At 44.6% G+C, this 17,268-nt stretch overlaps 1 protein-coding gene across 5 annotated transcripts in view; it reads left to right on the top strand.

The window, feature by feature from the left end:
* The window catches only part of LOC122544774 (latent-transforming growth factor beta-binding protein 4-like), a 257,894-nt gene that overhangs the window by 69,790 nt on the left and 170,836 nt on the right, over positions 1-17,268 (top strand). For all 5 annotated transcript variants that reach the window (XM_087984070.1, XM_087984072.1, XM_087984071.1 and 2 more), the window contains 2 exons: positions 4,351-4,607; positions 12,099-12,201. In XM_087984070.1, coding sequence (XP_087840196.1) covers positions 4,351-4,607; positions 12,099-12,201 — 360 coding nt within the window. The remainder of the gene's footprint in view (positions 1-4,350; positions 4,608-12,098; positions 12,202-17,268) is intronic.

Genomic DNA, 17,268 nt, shown 5'->3' with positions numbered 1-17,268 from the left:
TCAATCCAATAGAGAGTATCATGGAGTCATACTGCATGGAAATGGACTCTTCGGTCTAACTAGTATAGTTAGTAAGTTTGCAGATGACACCAAAATTGGAAGTGTATTGGACAGCAAAGAAGGTTACCTCAGTGTACATTGGGATCTTGATCAGATGGGCTAATGGGCTGAGGAGTGCCAGATGGATTTTAATTTGGAGAAATTTGAGGTGCTGCATTTTGGAATAGCAAATCAGAGCAGGACATGTACACTTAACGGTAAGGTCCTGGGGAGTGTTGCTGAACAAAGAGACCTTGGAGTCCAGGTTCATAGTCTTTGAAAGTAGACTCACAGGTAGATAGGATAGTGAGGAAGGCGTTTGGTATGCTTCCCTTTATTGGTCAGAGTATTGAGTACAGGAGTTGGAAGGTCATGTTACAGCTATGCATCATGTTGGTTAGGCCACTGTTGGAATATTGCATGCAATTCTGGTCTCCTTTCTATCAGAAGGATGTTGTGAAACTTGAAAGGGTTCAGAAAAGATTTACAAGGATGTTGCCTGGGTTGGAGGATTTGAGCTACAGGGAGAAGCTGAATAGGCTAGGGCTGTTTTCCCTGGAACATTGTAGACTGAGGGGTGACCTTATAGAGGTTTATAAAATCATGAGGGGGATGGATAGGATAAATAGACAAAGGCTTTTCCCTGGGGTGGGGGAGTCCAGAACTAGAGGCCATAGGTTTGGGTGAGAGGGAAAAGATATGAGAGGGATCTAAGGGGCAACGTTTTCACACAGAGTGGTGCATGTATGGAATGAGCTGCCAGAGGAAGTGGTGGAGACTGGTACAATTGCCACATTTAAAAGACATCTGGTTGGTATATGAATAGGAAGAGTTTAGAGGGATATGGGCCAAGTGCTGCCAAATGGGACTAGATTAAGTTAAGATATCTGGTCGGCATGGACGAGTTGGACCAAAGGGTCTGTTTTCATGCTATACATTTTTATGACTGTAGTCCACACCGACCACAATCCCAAACTAAACTAGTCCCACCTGCCTATGTTTGATCAATATCCCTCCAAACTTTTCCTATTCATGAACTTATCCAAATGTCTCTCCAATGTTGTAACTGTGCCTGCATCCACCACTCCCTGTGGAAGTTCATTCCAAACACAAACCATTCCCTGTGCATAAAAAAAAGGTTGCCCCTCATGTCCTTTTTAAAACTTTCTCCTCTCCACAGAATTCCTCCATCCTGAAAAAAGACCCTTGTTATTCATCTTATCTGTGCCCCTCGTGACTTTATAAACCTCCATGAGGTCACTCCTCAACCTCCTACACTCCAGTGAAAAAAGTCCCAACTTAGTTTTATACCACAAACATTCCATTCCCGGCAGCATCCTAGTAAATATTTTCTGAACCCTCTCCAACTTAATAATATCCTTCCTATAGCAGTACTCCAAAAGAGGTTTCACGCTGTCCTGTACAAACTCAACGTGACATCCCAACTCCTATAGTCAAAGGTCTGAGCTACAATGGCAATTGTGCAAAATACCTTTTTAACTATCCTGTTTACCTGTGATGCAAATTTCAAAGAATTATGTACCTGAACCCCTAGGTCTCTCTGTTCTACCACCCAACCCAAGGCCCTACTTTTAATGGTATAAGTCCTGCCCTTGTTTGTTTTACCAAAGTGCAATGCCTCACATTTATCCAAATTAAACTCCATCTGCCACTCCTCAGCTCATTGGCCCAAATGATCAAGATCTCTTTGTAATTATAGATAACCTTCTTCACTGTCCACCATTTTTGTGTCATCTGCAAGCTTACTAACCATGCCTCCTATATTCTCATCTAAATCATTTATATAAATATCAAACAAAAGTGGACCCATTACCAATCCCTGTGGAACGCCACTGGTCACAGGTCTCCAGTCAGAGAAACAACCCTCCACCGCCACACTCTGTCTCTTACCATAAAGCCAATTTTGTATTCTTTAACAAGTTCACTCTGAATCCTATGTGATCCAACTTTACTAATTAATCTACCATGCAGAATCTCGTCAAAGGCTTTATTAAAAACCATGTAAACAACGCCTACCCTCTACCATCATCAACTGTTTTTTATACTTCCTCGGAAAACTCAACCAAGTTTGTGAAACATAATTTCCCTCACACAAAACCATGCTGACCATCCCCAATCAGTCATTGCCTCTCCAAATGCATGTAAATCCTATCTTTCAGATTCACCTCCAACCACTTACCCTCCACTGATATCAGGCTCACAGGTCCATATTTCCCAAGCTTCTCCTTATTACAGCCTTTCTTATATAAAGGCACTTTAGCCACCCTCCAATCCTTCGGCACCTTACCCATGGTTATCACTGATACAAATATTTCTGCTGGAGGCCCCACAATTTCTTCCCTAACATCCTAGGATTCACCTGGTCAGATCCTGGAGATTTGTTGTTTTCTGAGACCCCCAGCAACTTTTCTTCTGTAATGTGAACTGTTTTCAAAACATCTATATTTATTTCTTTGAGTTCTCTAACCTTCATTTCTTTCTCCACCGTAAAAACTGACGTGAAATATTCATTTGGTATCTCTCCCTTCTCCTGAGGTTCAACACATAGACAACCTCATTGATCTTTTGCTCTTAATGTACTTGTAGAATCCCTTTGGATTATCCTTAACCTTATCTGCCAAGGCAATCTCATATCCCTCCTTTTCCCTCCGGATTTTCCTCTTAAGAATGCCCTACACTCTTTCTACTCTTCAAGAGGTTCAGTTGATACCTTTTGTCTATATCTAATGTATGATTCTTTCTTATCCTTGACTAGAACCTCAATATCTTTATTCATCAATTGTTCCCTACTCTTACCAGTTTTACCCTTCACTCTAACAGGAACATGATGGCTCCGAACCCTCATTATCACACTTTTGAAAGCCTTCTACTTGTCAGTTATCTCATTACCTGCATACAGTCTTCTCTAATCAACGTTTGAAAGTTCCTGTCTCATACTATTAAGGTTGGCCTTACTCCAGTTAAGAACTTAAACTTTTATGGAAGACTTATCCTTTTCCATAACTATTTGAAAACTAGTAGAATTATGATCACTTGTCCCAAAGTGTTCTCCTACTAACACTTCAGTCACTTGCCCTACTTAATTTCCCAAGAGAAAATCGAGGTTTGCTCCTTCTCTGGTAGGTACATTTACATACTATAGTCATAGATTTGTACAGCATGGAAACAAACCCTTCTGTCTAACTCATCAATGCCAACCAGATATCCTAAATTAATGTAGTCCTATTTGCCAGCATTTGGCCCACATCCCTCTAAACCCTTCCTACTCATGTACCTATCCAGATGCCTTTTAAATGTTGCAATTGTACTCACCTCCACCCCTTCCTATGGCAGCTAATTCCATACATGCACCACCTTTTGTGTGAAAACATTGCCCCTCAGGTCCCTTTTAAATCTCTCCCTTCTCACATTAAAATTATACTGTCTAGTTTTGGACTCCCTCTTTCATGGGAAAAAGACCTTGACTATTCACCCTATCCATGCCCCTCATGATTTTATAAACCTCTATAAGGCCACTCTCAGCCGCCAATACTTCTGGGATAAAAAGCCCCAGCCTGTTCAGCCTCTCCCTATAACTCAAACCCTCCAATCCTGGCAACATCCCTGTAAGTTTTTTCTGAGCCCTTTCAAGTTTGAGATGAGAAAAAATGGAAGGAGGTTTGAATCAAATCTGCAGAGACTGAGCTGAATGGCCTGTGTCTGTGCTGCGTATCCTATGGAATTAGAAAAGCTTTCTATGTGTACAAGAGAGAGGACTGAGGATCATCAGTCAGTATGTAGTCTAGTGTACGCTAGTTTCAACTTTAAAAGTTTATGGTCTAATCTAACAGCAATCCCAATTCTTAGAAGAGAAAATAGAATTAGCTCATCCATTTTGTCATTGATTATTCCCACTCTTTCACCATCTCCCTTTATCTTTACCTGTCTCAGAATCAGTAGCTTTCAAATAGGTTTCCTGATTGTTTCCAATTTTATTTGATATTCCTCACTTCCCTGTCTGCACCAAACAACCCTATTGATAACTGATGTAATTGTATTGGAAAATTTACCCTTAATCTTTCTTTCACAGCCCTGCCACAGGTGAGCCATCCTCCCAAGGGATGGTACTGTCTGATTTCTGACACCATTGGTCAATGATTCATTCCTCTATTCTCCCATTGGATATTGTCCTTTATTCTGCTCCTTCATTACACAGTCATTCATTACCCTGTGCCGTCATTGCACATTGATTTATTGCTGCACTCCCCATTGGACGGTGATCTCTAACTGCAAATAATGTGCTGATTCCAGCAGACCGACTGATTCCGTCAATCGTTAATCTCCGAGTCCAGCATCCTCCTGAAGTCTCAGTGAAGGTTCATCAGGTCACACAAGTGGTCGGAGAGAAACACACAAATTCTGCTCAGCTCCACGTCCAGGAGCCACCATCTCAGAGAGAACCACAAAACCGGACACCACAGGAGCGCCAGGGGCCTCTCACTGCTGACCCCCGATTGGATGCAGAGTCTGTGTTTGGGTACTGCTTTACTGAAATCACCAGTGGACAGGTAGGAAACTGCTTTACAACTGGCATTGGGTGTGATGCCAGCTTGGAGCACACTACTGTTAAAACATACAACAGTACAGCACAGGAACAGGCCCTTCGCCCCACCAAATGTGTGCTGACCATGATGCTATTCTAAACTAATCCAATTGCCTGCTCATGGTCCATATCACTCTATTTCTGCCAGTTCATGTGTCTGTCTAAATGTCTCTTAAGTGTTTCTGTTATCTCTGCTTCTACCACCTTCCCTGGCAATGCTTTCCAGGCACCCATCACACTCTGTGTAAACAAAGACTTGCCCCCCCATATTTCCTTTAAACATTTCCCCTCTCATTTTAAACCAATGCCACCGAGTAATTGATATTTCTACACTGGAAAAGAAACACTGACTACCCACCCTATCTCTGCTTCACAATTTTCTACATTGCTATCAGGTTGCCCCTCAGCCTCTGACAATCTAATGAAAACAATCCAAGTTTTTTAAACCTCCCCTTATAGCTAATATACTCCAATCCAGGCAATGTTCTGGTAAACCCCTTCTGCGCCTTTTCCAAAGCTTCAATATTTTTCCCATAGTGTGGTGACCAGAACTGCACATAATACTCCAAATGTGGTCTAACTAAAGTTTTATTCAGCTGCATCACAATTTACTGACTGATGAAGGCAAGAATACCTACGCCTTCTTTACCTGTTATCCACTTGTGTTGCCACTTACAGGGAGCTATGGGCTTGCCCCCAAGATCCCTCTGTATTTCAATGCATCAAAGGATCCTATCATTTCCTGTATACATTTCCATTGTATTTGCCCTCCTGAAATACATCACTTCGCACTTATCCAGATTAAACTCCTTCTGCCATTTCTCTGCTTAACTTTCCATCTGATCTCTTTCCTGCTGTACTCTTTGACAACCTTCCTCACTATCTACAATTCCACCAATTTTCATGTCACCTGCAAACTTAGTAATCAGACTGCCTACATTTTCATTCAAATCATTTATATATATGTTACAAACATGAAAGGTCCCAGCACTAATCCTTGTGGAACACCACTGGTCACAGACCTCTAGACAGAAAAACACAACTACCCTCTGTCTTCTATGAACAAGCCAATTTTGTTTCCAACTTACCAAGTCTTAGTGGATGCCATGTGACTTAAACTTGTGGACCAGCCTATCATGAGGGACCTTTTCAAATGTTTTGTAAGGCACGGTGGCCCAGTGGTTAGCACTGCTGCCTCACAGCACCAGGGACCCAGGTTCAATTCCATCCTCAGGCGACTGTCTGTGTGGAGTTTGCACATTCTCCCCGTGTCTATGCGGGTTTCCTCTGGGTGCTCTGGTTTCCTCCTACAGTCCAAGGATGTGCAGGACAGGTGAATTGGCCATGCTAAATTGCCCATAGTGTTCAGGGATGTGTACGTTAGGGTGCATTAGTCATGGTAAATACAAGGTAATAGGGTAGGGGAATGGGTTTGGGTGGGATACTCCTTGGAGAATCAGTGTGGACTTGTTGGGCTGAAATGCCTGCTTCTACACTGTAAGGATTCTATAATAAAGTCCATATAGACAAGATTCACTGCCTTTCCCTCATCTATCACCTTTGTCACTTCCTCAAAAAACTCAATCAAATTTGTGAGACAAGATCTCCCCCCACACAAAGTCATGTTGACTATCCCTAATAAGTCCATTCTTTTCCAAATGCAAGTAAATCTTGTCTCTCAGAATCTTCTCCAATAATTTCCCAACCAGTGATGTAAGGCTCGCCTGCCTATAATTTCCAGGATTATCCCTGTTACCTTTCTTAAACAAAGGAGCAACATTGACTATACTCCAATCTTCTGGGATCTCGCCTGTGGCTAAAGAGGATACAAAGATTTCTGTCAAGGTCCCAGAATTCTTCTCCCTCAATATCCTGGGGTAGATCCCATCAGCCCCTGGGGCTTTCTCAAATTTAATGTTATTCGAGACAACCAGCATTGCTTCCTTTTTAATAGTGATATGCCCTAGAATATCAACATACCCTTCCCAAATCTTACCATCATCCATGTCCTTCTATTGGTCTGAGAGTTGTGGGGAAAAATCCTAAATCTTTCTTTGAAAGTGCGTTACTAGCCAATGCCAGTGACTGGCAGCTCTTAAGGATGACAGAGACAAAGAGAACTGCAAATACTGGAATCCACAGTAGACAAGCAGTGGATGTTTCTGGTACAACTTCGCCCTGATGCTTAGGATCAGCACTGGATTCCAGGCACTGGTGAGTGACGTCTAGGGAGGTGACACTTGGAGATGGAGTGGACAGGGGGTTGGCAGTAGTGGGGATGATTCTGAGCAGACCCCTTTGTCTTTTTAAAATTTGTTTGTGGGATGTGGGTGTTGCTGGCTGGGACAGCATTTAATGTTGCCCCTTGAGAAGGTGGATATGAGCTGTTTCCTTGAACCGCTGCAGTCCATGTGCTGTGGGTTGACCCACAATGCCCTTAGGAAGGGAATTCCAGGATTATGACCCAGCGACACTGAAGGGATGGTGATATACTTCCAAATCTAGACGTTGAGTGGGATGGAGAGAATTTGAAGGTGGTGATGATCCCATGTATCTGCTGCCGTTGTCCTTCTAGATGGAAGTGGTTGTGGGTTTGGAAGGTGCTGATATTTGATGAGGATGTTTTGGTGCCAAGTCCCTCAATCCCAGGCACTGAGCACTTTTGTTCAAAAGAGTACCCATTGGAGCCCAGAGATGATGTTGTGCAGGTTTGGTCCACGTTGTTGAGCCAACTCTCAGTTCCTGCTGCATTAATAGCAGGAAGAAGAATTCAGGGAGCTAGGAGAGAAGGTAAAGAGGAGGACCTCAAAGATACTGAGCTCGGGATTACTATCAGTGCCACGTGTTAGCCAGGGTAGAAATGAAAAAATAGGCAGGATGAACACGTGGCTTGAGAGATGGTGTAGGAGGGAGGGGTTCAGATTTGTTGGACATTGGGAGCAGTTCTGGGGAAGGTGGGACTATTGCAAAATGGGTGGTCTACATCTGAACCAGACTGGAACCAATGTCCTTGGGGGAGTTTTTGCTACCGCTGTTGGGGAGGTTTTCAACTAATGTGGCAGGGGACTGGGAATCAGAAGAGAAAACAAGTAGGCAGTGAGGTGGAGACTGGAGACCGTAAGAGTTATGAAGATAGCATTAATAAAGGGAAGAGTAGGCAGAGAGCAGATGAACGCAAAAAAACTGGTGATCTGAAATGCATCTACTTTAATGCAAGGAGTACAGTATGTAAAGCAGATGAACTTAGGGCTTGGATTGGTGCCTGGGAGTATGACATTATTGCAGTCACAGAGACTTGGTTGAAGGAAGGGCATGATGATTGGCAACTATATGTTCCAGGATATAGACGCTTCAGACAGGACAGGGAGGGAAGTAAAAGGAGGCGTGGAGTTGCATTGCTGGTCAGGGACGATATCACGGCTGTGCTAAAAGAGGACACTATAGAAGTCTTGGGTGGTGAGGCATTATGGGTGGAGCTGAGAAATAAGAAGGGTGCAGTGACATTGTTGGGGCTGTATCACAGACCTCGCAACAGTGAGCATGAGGTAGAAGAACAAATAGGTAAACACATTATGGAAAGATGTAGCGGCAATAAGGTAGTGGTGATGGGAGATTTTAATTTTCCCAACATTGACTGGGATACATTTAACGTCAGAGGTCTGGATGGGGTAGAATTTGTAAGAAGCATCCAGGAGAGTTTTCTAGATCAGTATGTCAATAGTCCGATGAGGGAAGGGGCCATATTGGGCCTGGCACTGGGGAACGAGCCAGGACAGGTGGTAGAAGTTGCAGTGGGGGATTTCTTTGGGAACAGTGACCACAATTCTGTAAGTTTTAGAATACTCATAGATAAAGAAGAGAGTGGTCCTAAGGGAAGAGTACTAAACTGGGTCAAGGCCAATTATATCAAAATTAGGCAGGAGCTGGGAAATGTGGATTGGACACAGCTATTTGAAGTGAAGTCCACATTTGAGATGTGGGAGGCTTTCAAAGATAGGTTAAAGATATTGCAGGATAGGCATGTCCTGTTGAAGGCAAAGAATAGGAAAGGCAAGATTCATGAACCGTGAATGACAGGAGAAACTGTACGACTAGCCAAGAGGAAAAGGGAAGCGTACATAAGGTCCAGGCAGCTAAGAACAGAACGAGCCCTGGAGGAATATCAGAAGAATAGGACCAGTCTTAAATGAGGAATCAAGCGGGCTAAAAGGGGTCATGAAATAGCTATAGTGAGCAGAATTAAGGAGAATTCCAAATAATTTTATTCTTATATAAGAAGCAAGCTGGTAACTCGAGAAAGGATTGGTCCACTAAAGGATAATGAAGGAAGGCTGTGTGTCAAACCTGAGAGAATGGGTGAGATTCTGAATGATTACTTTGCATCAGTGTTCACTGAGGAGAGGAATATGATGAATGTTGAGATTAGAGATAGAAATTTGATTAGTCTGGATCACGTTGGCATAAGTAGGGAAGATGTGTTGGGTAGGATAGAGGTTATTAAGGTGGACAAATCCCCAGGGGTCAGATGGGGTCTATCCCAGGTTGCTGAGGGAGGCAAGAGAGGAAATATCTGGGGCCGTGACAGATATCTTTGTGGCATCCTTAAATACAGGTGAGGTGCCAGAGGACTGGAAGTTTGTTCATGTTGTCCCCCGTACAAGATGGGTAGTAGGGATATTCCAGTAACTACAGACCAGTGAGCCTGACGTCAGTAGTAGGGAAGTTGCTGGAGAGGGTACTGAGGGATAGGATCTATTTATATTTAGAAAAGAATGGGCTTATCAGTGGTAGGCAACATGGTATTGTGTGGGGGAGATCGTGCCTTACCAACTTAATAGAGTTCTTTGAGGAAGTGAGCAAGTTGTTAGATGAAGGAAGGGCTGTTGATGTCATATACATTGACTTTAGCAAGGCATTTGATAAGGTTCCCCAAAATAGACTAATGGAGAAAGTGAAGTCACATGGTGTGCAGGGTGTTCTAGCTAGGTGGATAAAGGACTGGTTGAGCAACAGGAGACAGAGAGTAGTATTTGAAGGGAGTTTCTCGAAATGGAGAAAGGTGACCAGTGGTGTTCCACAGGGATCAGTGTTGGGGCCACTGTTGTTTGTGATATACATAAATGATCTGGAAGAGGGCACTGTTGGTATGATCAGCAAGTTTGCAGATGACACAAAGATTGGTGGAGTAGCAGAAAGCATAAGGGACTGTCAGAGAACACAGGAGAGTATAGATAGACTAGAGAGTTGGGCGGAAAAGTGGCAGATGGATTTCAATCCAGACAAATGTGAGGTGATGCATTTAGGAAAGACTAATTCTAGAGCGAATTATACAATGAATGGAAGAGCCTTGGGAAAAGTTGATGGGCAGAGAGAGCTGGGAGTGCAGGTCCATTGTACCCCGAAGGTTGCTGCACAGGTGGATAGAGTGGTCAAGAAGGCATATGGTATGCTTGCCTTCATTGGACCGGGTATTGAATATAAGAGCTGGCAAGTCATGTTAAAATCGTACAAGACATTGGTTCGGCCGCATTTAGAATACTGTGTACAGTTCTGGTCACCACATTACCAAAAGGGTGTGGACGCTTTGGAGAGGGTGTAGAGAAGGTTTACGAGGATGTTGCCTGGTATGGAAGGTGCTAGCTATGAAGAGAGGTTGAGTAGATTAGGTTTATTTTCATTAGAAAAAAGGAGATTGAGGGGGGATCTGATTGAGGTCTACCAAATCATGAAGGGTGTAGACAGGGTGGATAGAGACAAGCTTTTTCCCAGGGTGAAGGATTCAATAACAAGAGGTCACACTTTCAAGGTGAGAGGTGGAAAGTTTAGGGGGGATACAAACGGCAAGTACTTCACACAGAGGGTAGTGGGCATCTGGAACGTGTTGCCAGCAGAGGTGGTAGAGGCAGGCGCAGTAGAATCATTTAAGTTGCGTCTGGACAGATGCATGAGTAGGTGGGGAGCAGAGGGATACAGATGCTTAGAAATGGGGCAACAGGTTAGACTGTAGGTTTGGATCGGCTCAGACTTGGAGGGCCGAAGGACCTCTTCCTGGGCTGTAAATTTTCTTTGTTCTTTGTTCACTGGCAGGATCAAACCCATTAATGAGCAGATGAAGGATTTCAGTCAATAACAGAATGAGAAAGCTTTAATCAGAGTGAAAGCAAGAAGAAAGCTGCCACCAAGCTCTCTTTGGGAGGGAGGTATTAACCCCTATCCAGAGGTCCATTCCCACCTCTCTCTGTTCATTGGCTTTTGTCACTGTGCAATGTTCTTGGTGTCAGACAGTGACTTACCCCATTGATCAATAACAGTTAACCTTTACTTTCGCTGAGAGATTGAATCCTGTTTGTCATAATCAGAGTTTTTACAGCATCCAGATCCTTCAGCCCATCTTGGCCACGCTGACCATCCAGCAGACATCTCTTCCATTCTCATTTTCGAGCACTTGGTCCATAGCCTTGTCTGCTTTGGTGTTTCAACTGCTCATTTGAATCTTCTTCAATGTCTTGGAGTTCCTGCCTTATTACTCTCTCAGGCAGTGACTCACACCACCCTCTAGGTGAAAATATTTTTCCTCAAGTCCCTTGCTCCTTCTTTAATGTGGTGCCCTCAAGTTATTGACCCCTCTCTGAAGGGGAAAGGTTTCTACCTTGTCTATGCCCCTCAGAGCTTTAAGCACCTCAAGCCATAGCCCCTCAGCCTTCTCTGCTCTAAGAAAAACAACCCCAGCCAATCTACTTTCTTTTTGTTGCTGAATCACTTCAGCCCATCCAACATTCTGGTGAATCTCCTCTGCACCCCATCCAATGTAATCACGTCCTTCCTATAACTTGGTGACCAGAACAGCACACAGTACACCAGCTGTGATCTAACTCATATGCAACTCCACCACAATCCCCTTAACTAATAAAGGCAAGTTTCCCATATGCCTCCTTAACCACCTTACCTGTCTCTCCTGCTACCTTCAAGAATCTATGCAAATGCAGACAAAGGTCTCTCTAATTCTCTGTCCATCCTAGGGTCCTACCATTCAGTGTGTACTCCCTTGCCTTGTTAGTTTTGTCAAAATGTCTGTCTTGTGAATGTTCAAGGATTTATGGCCTCAGCTCAATCTGGAGAAATCCTGGTGTCAACCTTCTTCCCTTAACCAGAACCAAGCTGTTGGTTCATCTCAGCCCGGAGTGGAAGCTTGCTCATCAAGGAGCTGATATATTTGTTACAACAGCCACTTCTCCTCAAATTAATGAAATGTTTGACAAATAGGCTGAAGCTTTCTGGGAGAGTCACTGAGGAGAAAAGTATGAGTTTTTGGGGTATGTCGCTGAGCTACAATACTAACTCACGCTCTTCCCTTCTGCCCGAGCTGCCGTGTACTTTCAGTGACTTTTGTTTTTACCTAAGCTTCAAGGTTCTGGCTTGCCCAGAAGTTATTCTTGTCTCGATATTATCATTTCAGTGTTCTTCCCCACTGACCGGCCTGCGGACAGTCGAACGTTGCTGCCAAGGAGGAGGTGTTGGCTGGGGAGTGACCGAATGTATTCAATGTCCTGTGACACCAGGTCAGACATTTCCATAATGCATACGGACAAAACTATTCCCAAACCACATGGTCATACCCACAGTGGATCAGTTAGTGAGCTTGTCACCTGGTGGAATAACCAAGCTACACCCAGTCTCGAACCCCAAGTTAGATCAGAATTGGATCAGTAACCCACATCAATAGAATCAGAGAGTTATTACAGTGCAGGGGGAGGACACTAGGCCCTTGTATATGTACTGGCTTTCAGAATGAGCACCTTGAGCCAGAGTTACAGTCCCATCCCCTCCCCATAGCCCTGCTCATCATTCTTATCCACTCTTCCACCATGTGACAGTGTAACTGCCTCTTCATACCTTCCATTGAATCTGCCTCCACCACATTGCTTCATGCACTCACTGTGTCAGAGTCAGTGTGTATCCAGCAGGGAAAGGGCTATTCATTGTGTTACTGTACAGATTCAACATTTATTCAAGGTAAGGGTCACTCACTATAACTGTATAACGTCAGCATTTATTCAATAGAGTAAAGGTCACTCACTATAACTGTACAGAGTCGGTGTTGTTTTGGAGTAAGAGCTGGAACATTGAGGACTGGTCAGGGGTTTTTATTGAGCTAACAGGCCAGTAGCATTTGGTCACAGGTGCTGAACAAAAGAATTTTATACAAATACTGAAATCTGAGCACTGATCACATGATCCAGGAATTAGTACTTTCTGGGAGTTGTGATTTTATTAAAAGACTTTAAGCACTCAATTTAATGACTTAGTTTTGAGGATGAAAGACAGCAGCTTTCCTCAGCAGCTGAACTGGGCAAATAAAGATGTTTTTGTTTTATTTCAAACAAGGTGGGTCTTCACATTGCTAGAATGTTGGAATGCAATTTTCAGTGTGCGTTTAATTAATTCATTTCCAGAATTTGGTACTGGGTGTAGATACATATGAAGAAAGTTAAAGAATCAGTGAGTTGCCATTCTCCTCCCTGATCAACACATGAATTCCCCTTTCACAAAATCCACACATTTTTAAGTTGAACTTCAGCTCCTGAAGTTTTCAAATGTTTCACACCTGACAGTTTCTAACAGAGCTTTAGCTCGTTGTATTGTCAATTAATATTAGTCTATTACCTATGTACTGGGGCAGTGCAATGAACGTCAAGATCCACTATTCTTGGAATCAATACATATGTGAAAAATTGATTAATTTTATCAAACAGTCTAATTCTGATGGCAAGCCTGTGCAGACCAGATTTATTTTCAATTAATAAAAAATAACTTGTAATCAAACTCCTTTTAGCCAATGGCAAAAGGCTGACAAGTCAAGTTGCAAAACTCTAAACTTAAACTCTGCCACTTTTTACAATTTCCATACAGATGCAGAAAGAGAGAAGACACAAGTGTTAGGGGTGGGGAATGAATGAATAAAGTAGCACAATTCTGGCACCAGTCCAAATCACAGACTTTAGCGAGTTGTTTCCTTTTGGGTCCCTTTTATTCCCTTCAATTGTTTCTGCTTCTTTTCTGATGATATGAGATTGTGGCTACAACCAATTCTCAGTCTTTCTTTCGCTGGTTGAGGAATCACCTTTTCAGTGCCTCTGAAGGTGGTTTTTCCATTGGTCGTTTCAACCAGGGATTTCCAGAGAAAACAGTTTAGAGAAAAGTGAGGAGAATAGTTAGCTACTCAGCACAGAAAAAAGATGGTGAAGGAGAGATGGATTCTTTCTCTTCACAGTCTCCTGTATTGCCCACACACATGGGTGGAACCACCTTCCCAGGAACCAATCAAGTAGTTGTTACTACGCTGAACCCACAATAACTGGCTCCAATTGAAAAACTAATCAAAGAACTGTTTCTGGGCCAAGTGGCCCTAAACACACACAGGCAGTTCCATTCCATCTGAAATTCTTCCTCAACATTTCACAATGTGCTCCACCCATTTGGTTTTAATAGCTGCAAACATTCTTTCTCAGATTTCTCAATTTAAAGGTGTCTCTTCTCTCATTTTTAGTCCACACACCAAACAAAAGAAAATTGTTCTTTGCAAATATCCATTCAGATAACTGCAATTCTGAATCCTATAATGCTGAGTGCAATGTATGTTTCCTATTAGATTTCTCTATCTTGCTCAGTGCTGAATGAGAGAGAGGTGACAGAGGCTGGGGGCAAGGAGCCACCATAGCTAGTTCTAGGTACCACAGCTTTTGTTTCCTGTTATCCATTCATGTGATGTGGATGTTGTAGATGAGGTCAGCATTTATTATCTATCCAATTTGCCTTTGAACTGAACAGCTAGTTCAGTCATTTAGAGGGGAGTTGAGAGCCAGTCATATGGCTCTGAAACCACATGTAAGTCAGACATGAGCTGAAAAATGTGTTGCTGGAAAAGCGCAGCAGGTCAGGCAATCCAAGGAGCACGAGAATCGACGTTTCGGGCATAAGCCCTTCTTCAGGAATGAGGAAGATGTGCCAAGAAGGCTAAGATTAAAGGTAGGGAGGAGGGACTTGGGGGAGGGGCGTTGGGAATGCGATATGTGGAAGGACGTTAAGGTGAGGGTGATAGGCCGGAGAAGGGGTGGGGGCGGAGAGGTCGGGAAGAAGATTGCAGGTCAAGAAGGCGGTGCTGAGTTCGAGGGTTGGGACTGAGATAAGGTGGCGGGAGGGGAAATGAGGAAGCTGGAGAAATCTGAGTTCATCCCTTGTGGTTGGAGGGTTCCTAGGCGGAAGATGAGTCGCTCTTCCTCCAGGCATCGTGTTGCCATGGTCTGGCAATGGAGGAGTCCAAGGACCTGCTTGTCCTTGGCGGAGTGGGAGGAGGAGTTAAAGTGTTCAGCCACGGGGCGGTTGGGTTGGTTGGTCCAGGTGTCCCAGAGGTGTTCTCTGAAACGTTCCGCAAGTAGGCGGCCTGTCTCCCCAATGTAAAGGAGGCCACATCGGGTGCAGCGGATGCAGTAAATGAAGTGTGTGGAGATGCAGGTGAATTTGTGACGGATATGGAAGGATCCCTTGGGGCCTTGGAGGGAAGTAAGGGGGGAGGTGTGGGCGCAAGTTTTGCATTCCTTGCGGTTGCAAGGGAAGGTGCCGGGAGTGGAGGTTGGGTTGGTGAGGGGTGTGGACCTGATAAGGGAGTCACGGAGGGAGTGGGCTTTCTGGAACGCTGATAGTGGAGGGGAGGGAAATATATCCTTGATGGTGGGGTCTGTTTGGAGGTGGCGGAAATGATGAAGGATGATACGATGTATCTGGAGGTTGGTGGGGTGGTAGGTGAGGACCAGTGGGGTTCTATCCTGGTGGTGATTGGAGGGGCGGGGTTCAAGGGCGGAGGAGCAGGAAGTGGAGGAGATGCGGTGGAACACAGAACCCCACTGGTCCTCACCTACCACCCCACCAACCACCAGATACATCGTATCATCCGTCGTCATTTCCGCCACCTCCAAACGGACCCCACCACCAGGGATATATTTCCCTCCCCTCCCCTATCAGCGTTCTGAAAAGACCACTCCCTCCGTGACTCCCTTGTCAGGTCCACATTCCCCACCAACCCAACCTCCACTCGCGGCACCTTCCCCTGCAACCGCAAGAAATGCAAGACTTGCGCCCACACCTCCCCCCTTACTTCCCTCCAAGGCCCCAAGGGATCCTTCCATATCCACCACAAATTCACCTGCACCTCCACACACATCATTTACTGCATCCGCTGCACCCGATGTGGCCTCCTCCATATTGGGGAGACAGGCCGCCTACTTGCGGAACGTTTCAGAGAACACCTCTTGGACACCTGGACCAACCAACCCAACCGCCCCGTGGCTCAACACTTCAACTCCTCCTCCCACTCCACCAAGGACATGCAGGTCCTTGGCCTCCTCCATTGCCAGACCATGGCAACATGACGCCTGGAGGAAGAGCGCCTCATCTTCCGCCTAGGAACACTCCAACCACACGGGATGAATGTAGATTTCTCCAGCTTCCTCATTTCCCCTCCCCCCACCTTGTCTCAGTCCCAACCCTCGAACTCAGCACCGCCTTCCTAACCTGCAATCTTCTTCCCGACCTCTCCGCCCCCACCCCCTCTCCGGCCTATCACCCTTACCTTAACCTCCTTCCACCTATCGCATTCCCAACGCCCCTCACCCAAGTCCCTCCTCCCTACCTTTAATCTTAGCCTGCTTGGCACACCTTCCTCATTCCTGAAGAAGGGCTTATGCCCGAAACGTCGATTCTCCTGCTCCTTGGATGCTGCCTGACCTGCTGCGCTTTTCCAGCAACACATTTTTCAGCTCTGATCTCCAGCATCTGCAGTCCTCACTTTCTCCTAAGTCAGACATGGTAAAGACAATGGATTTCACTCCCTTGGACATCGGGTGAATCAGATGGGTTTTTGCAACAATCAATAGTTGTTTCATAGAATCCCTACAATGTGGAAGCAGACCATTCGGCCCATCAAGTCCACACTGCCTCTCTGATAAGGAGCATCTCACCTGGACCAACCTCCCTCCAACCACCCCACACTATCTCTGTAACCCTGCATTTCCCATGGCTAATCCACCTAGCCCTGGACACTACGCACAGTTAAACACGGCCAATCCACCTAACGTGCACATCTTTCGACTGTGGGAGAAAATCAGAGCATTCTTTGGAAATCCACGCAGACATGGCGAGAATGTGCAAACTTCACACAGACAGTAATTCAAGGGTAAAATCAAACCTGGGTCCCTGGCGCTGTGAGATGGCGAAGCTAACCATTGAGCCACTGTGGGAGAATTTGACCAAAATTGACACAAAACTGTGTGGAAGCCATTCTTGTCAAATTCTCCCACAGCCACCATGCCACCCATACCACCTGCCATTAAATAATTTGCAAGTTGATACTCAACAAACTTTCCTGTTTATGTGTATTAATGTTTCTCCTCATCCACAAGATTTGGTTGTTTCATGTTCACCATTAGACGAGCTTTTGATTGCAGAATAATGAATTAAATATGCATCAGATACTGAGATTACAAATTTGCAGGTCTTTGATGAGGTGATATGTTCAATACTGGGCCCAACTTGGTCTCTTTACCAAAGAAAAGGTGCACTTTCCTTCTGGG

The sequence above is a fragment of the Chiloscyllium plagiosum genome, unplaced genomic scaffold, assembly GCF_037043375.1.
Source record: "Chiloscyllium plagiosum isolate Xiang-an unplaced genomic scaffold, Cpla_swu_hap1 HiC_scaffold_47, whole genome shotgun sequence".
In the NCBI taxonomy this organism is placed as follows: domain Eukaryota; kingdom Metazoa; phylum Chordata; class Chondrichthyes; order Orectolobiformes; family Hemiscylliidae; genus Chiloscyllium; species Chiloscyllium plagiosum.
This window is presented reverse-complemented; position numbering and strand designations above follow the sequence as displayed.